The following is a 3,842-nucleotide window of genomic DNA, read 5'->3' on the forward strand; positions in this document are numbered from 1 at the left end:
GCTATAGAGAGGGCATATACCTGGGGCTACTTCAGTGAAGTAGGCACAGGGAAAGACATGGGTGGCCACCAGGAGCACACCCTACTGAAAACCCCATCACCCCCAGCTGGCTTCCGCAAACTTCTGTATCCGCTTTCTTAGAATGACCCTCCCCAGTCTCACTCCAACTCCTGTGCAACATTACCGAGCTCCTGGGAAAACCAAAGGGAAGGCAGAGAGACAACAGTGTGACCAAAAGAAGACTGTGTCATCACTTGGGAATAAAAGCATCAAATGCAGCCGCAGGTAGGATTGTTGGCTCCAAGGTTTTTCTCTCCCTTTCCCTTCCCCCTTTCCTTTCTCCCTTTATTGAGGTCTGCTATTTATTCAGCAAATGTTCAAAGTCTCTGGTTCTCCAGGGCACAATGTGGCAAGTGGTGCATGTAAGGGAGGAGATCAATGTATCCTCCGCTTCCAAGAAGCTTGACTTTCTGGGGAAGAAAAGATAAATGCAGACAAAAGTGACCCAGTCACTTTCTCTGACTCTCTGTTTCTCTGTGAATCAAAGAATATTCATTCCCCCCTTGGCCCTGGTACCAACTTCCTGGGCCTCGTCCTTCCCTCTGCCATCTCGGTTAGTCCTGCTGCCCCTCCTCCCCTTTGCATATCCAGAACAATTCTGGAACCAGCTGTCTCACCTGGCCCAGAGACCATGAGGCTCCACCCTCAAACACCTGACCTTTGATCTTTTGCAAAGGATGGGGACAGCAAGAGAGCATCTGGAGGACCCTAGAGGGACATGGGGATGCACAAAACTCACTTCAGTTTGCCCCCAGAAATAAAGACACTGAGAAGGAGCAGATTCAATAACTGCTATGTTTTATTGGAAATCAGCAAGAGGGGAGCAGGGGAGGCAGTGAAAAGTGGAGATGGTGCTAGAAAACACACTGATTGAATCTTGATTTAGCTCACACTGCAAGGAAGGGAGCAGGACTCCCTTCTCTGACTTCCAACTTAGGATTTTCCCCCTCTGTCATTCTCCTAGCCCCCCTATGACCCAGAGTTTTGAGGGAAGCCAGCTTGGATGTTCCAAGAAGAACCGAGAACTCCGGGAGGAAATCTATTAATAATACCTGGCTGTAGATTAATATTCCCCCAGCTGCCTCCTGGATACCGATTAATATTCCCCCAGCTGCCTCCTGGATATCGATTAATGTTCCCCCAGCTGCCTGCTGGATACCGATTAATATTCCCCCAGATGCCTCCTGGATACCGATTAATATTCCCCCAGATGCCTTCTGGATACCGATTAATATTCCCCCAGCTAGTAATTGGGCATTTATTACTGCCCAAGATTCTCATAGGGCATGGCATGGGCCTTATTCCCCACCCAGTTCCACGACCTCCACCTCCCCAGGACACACTGGGATTCAGAATCCCCCAGGGGCGACCAGGCAGAAGTGGCTTTCGAATCCTGTTGATGAGAGACCAGGGCGGGCGTTGGGCAAGGATTTGTCCCTGGGTTCCCAGAACATTAGAACGGGGTAATGGTCTGGACTCAGAGTCCTGGTGGAGGAGTGAGGCCTCAAGTGAGGGGTCTACAGAGTGTGCAGAGGACCCTGCAAGCAAAGGACCACTGTCCAGAGGGAGGGCAACAGCATTAGAAAGGAAAGACAGTTCTTCAGGCAGAACTTCTCCCCCAAGGTCCTCGACTGTAGCAGCCATCATTGGCCAAGGATCCTCAGAGGGCCAGGAATCCATGGAGGGCAGCTCCTCAGATGGAGGCCACCTCTGAACCTCAGAACGTCCTGCAGGTTGGAAGCTGTCTAATGGAGAAGCGTTGGTCTTCAGAGGAGCCCTTGCTAAATCATTGGACCCAGGGTCTGGTCTGGACTGAGGATGTTCAGAGTTGGGAAGGCTGGCCAAGTGAGGTTGTCCAAGCAGAGGCAAGTTGGTTCTCAAGTCTTGGGGAATTTTCTCCTCCATTACACCGATGCTCCGAGCAAAGAGGCCTGAGGGAAAGGGAAGAGGAGGCAGCCAATGGATCGATGTTCTGTCCCAACGCCTTCCCTTCCTGGGTTCCCTGAATCACTTTGCTTTACGTCCCTTCACTTCCCCTCCGCTAACTCTTACTTCCCCCAAGGACTCAAGTGTACAGCCTCATGTCTTTACCTGTTCCCTCAATTCCAGCTCCCCTGAGGCGCCCAGTCCCTCCTGCCCAAGGGTCAGGCACAGCCCCTATACCTGGGAGATGAAGACAGACCAGGAGCAGGCCCAGAGGAGCCCAGCTCCGTGCCGCATGGCCCTGCATCTTGCTCAGCTCTAGCATCTCCCACAACCCCAAGACAGCCAGCCTTTATCCTGTTAGTGGGGCGGGGGACAGCAAAAACAGGCTGGGCCAGTGGTTGTAGAGACAATAAATCTCCACATTCCACCCTTATTCCTAATTCAGTCTGTGGCAACAGGTGCCATTTCAATGTCCCAGGGGAGCTGGGTGTTTACCTCCCTGGATCCTTTCCTCAAGCTCCCCGCCCCTTCCTGACCCAGGTGTCCTGGCTCACAGCTCATCATGGTTGCCAGCCCTACCCTTCCCTGGGTCCCTATGCCAAGCACACAAGGACCTTCACCCTTGGGGTCCCAATCTCTTCATTGCCTTCTCCGCAATAGAAACACTTGGTTCTCTTCTCCTTCTCTTGGGATCCAGATCATTCTCTCCCAGCACCCCTTTCTCATGCATCCCCATAGCTCCTTCACCTTGACCCCAACCTGCAGGAGGTTCTGGGTGCATAAGTGGCCCCCATCTGAGGGGCTGCTCCTAGATGAGCCTCTGTATCTAGGGAGATAGACCTGGTTCCCGTTCTTAAGCGATGATGGTGTATTAATGTCCTATGGCTGCTGTAACAAATTTCCACAAACTTAATTGCTTACAACACAAATTTATTATCTTACAATTTTGAAGAAAAGAAGTTAAAAATGAATCTCACTAGGTTAGAATCAAGGTGTCAGCAGGGCTATGTTCCCCTCTGGAGGCTCTAGGAGAGAATCCATTTCCTTGTGTTTTCCAGCTTCTAGAAGGCACCTACATTCCTTGGCCCATGGTCCCTTCCCCCATGTTGAAAGCCAGAAACAGCAGGATCTTCTCACATTGCATCACCCTGACCTCCTCTTCTTCTTCCCTTTTCCGCATTTAAAGACCCTTATGATTACATTGGGCCCACCCAAATAATCCAGGATAATCCCTCTATTTTAAGGTCGGCTGACTAACAACCTTAATTCCATCTGCAACTTCAATTTCCCTTTGCTATGTAACCTAACATACTCACAAGTTCCAGGGATTAGGACGTGGATATCTTAGGTGGTGGTGGGGCACCGGTGGCCACCACAGATGGCCAAATGTGTCCACAGAATATAATAAATACTGAGAGAGAGCAAGTATTTCCAACTAACAATAGAGGAGGGCGTTTAAATGCTGTTGTCAATTGGCCATAAATTGATCATTGTTAAGACTGAGTGATGGGAGCATAGGGATTCATTAGCCGTTTTGTCTACTCTTAAATACATTTGAAATATTTACAATAAAAAGTGTTTAAATGCCTTTGTTCTTTCTATTGCTTCCTGGACACACCCATACTAGGCTTCCCTGGTTGCATGAAGTTTAAATATTAGCTGTTAGATTTTATTGTTCCATCCTCATTCCCAGCCCCTGCTGGCTAGCTACCGGAAGAGTGAAGAGCTCCTCTCCAGAACTGGCCAATAGAGGGCAGCAGCCTTTTTGGTGACATCGACCAGTTTTGCAAAACCTTTGACCTGGAACACACCAGAGACTATAGGAATCCCCACATCAGAGGCTATATCCCCTCCCC

The 3,842-nt window shown here is 49.9% G+C and overlaps 1 protein-coding gene across 1 annotated transcript; it reads right to left on the minus strand.

The window, feature by feature from the left end:
- Positions 1-1,029: 1,029 nt before the first annotated feature.
- C13H6orf15 (chromosome 13 C6orf15 homolog) lies at positions 1,030-2,308 on the minus strand. The gene is made up of 2 exons (XM_014782991.2): positions 2,224-2,308; positions 1,030-1,991 (listed from the first exon to the last, which is right to left on the minus strand). The coding sequence occupies exons 1-2, from the start codon at positions 2,306-2,308 to the stop codon at positions 1,030-1,032; spliced, it is 1,047 nt and encodes a 348-aa protein (XP_014638477.2).
- Positions 2,309-3,842: the final 1,534 nt, after the last annotated feature.

Source organism: Ceratotherium simum, chromosome 13 (assembly GCF_057802395.1).
Source record: "Ceratotherium simum simum isolate JZ-2026a chromosome 13, ASM5780239v1, whole genome shotgun sequence".
Classification (NCBI taxonomy): Eukaryota; Metazoa; Chordata; class Mammalia; order Perissodactyla; family Rhinocerotidae; genus Ceratotherium; species Ceratotherium simum.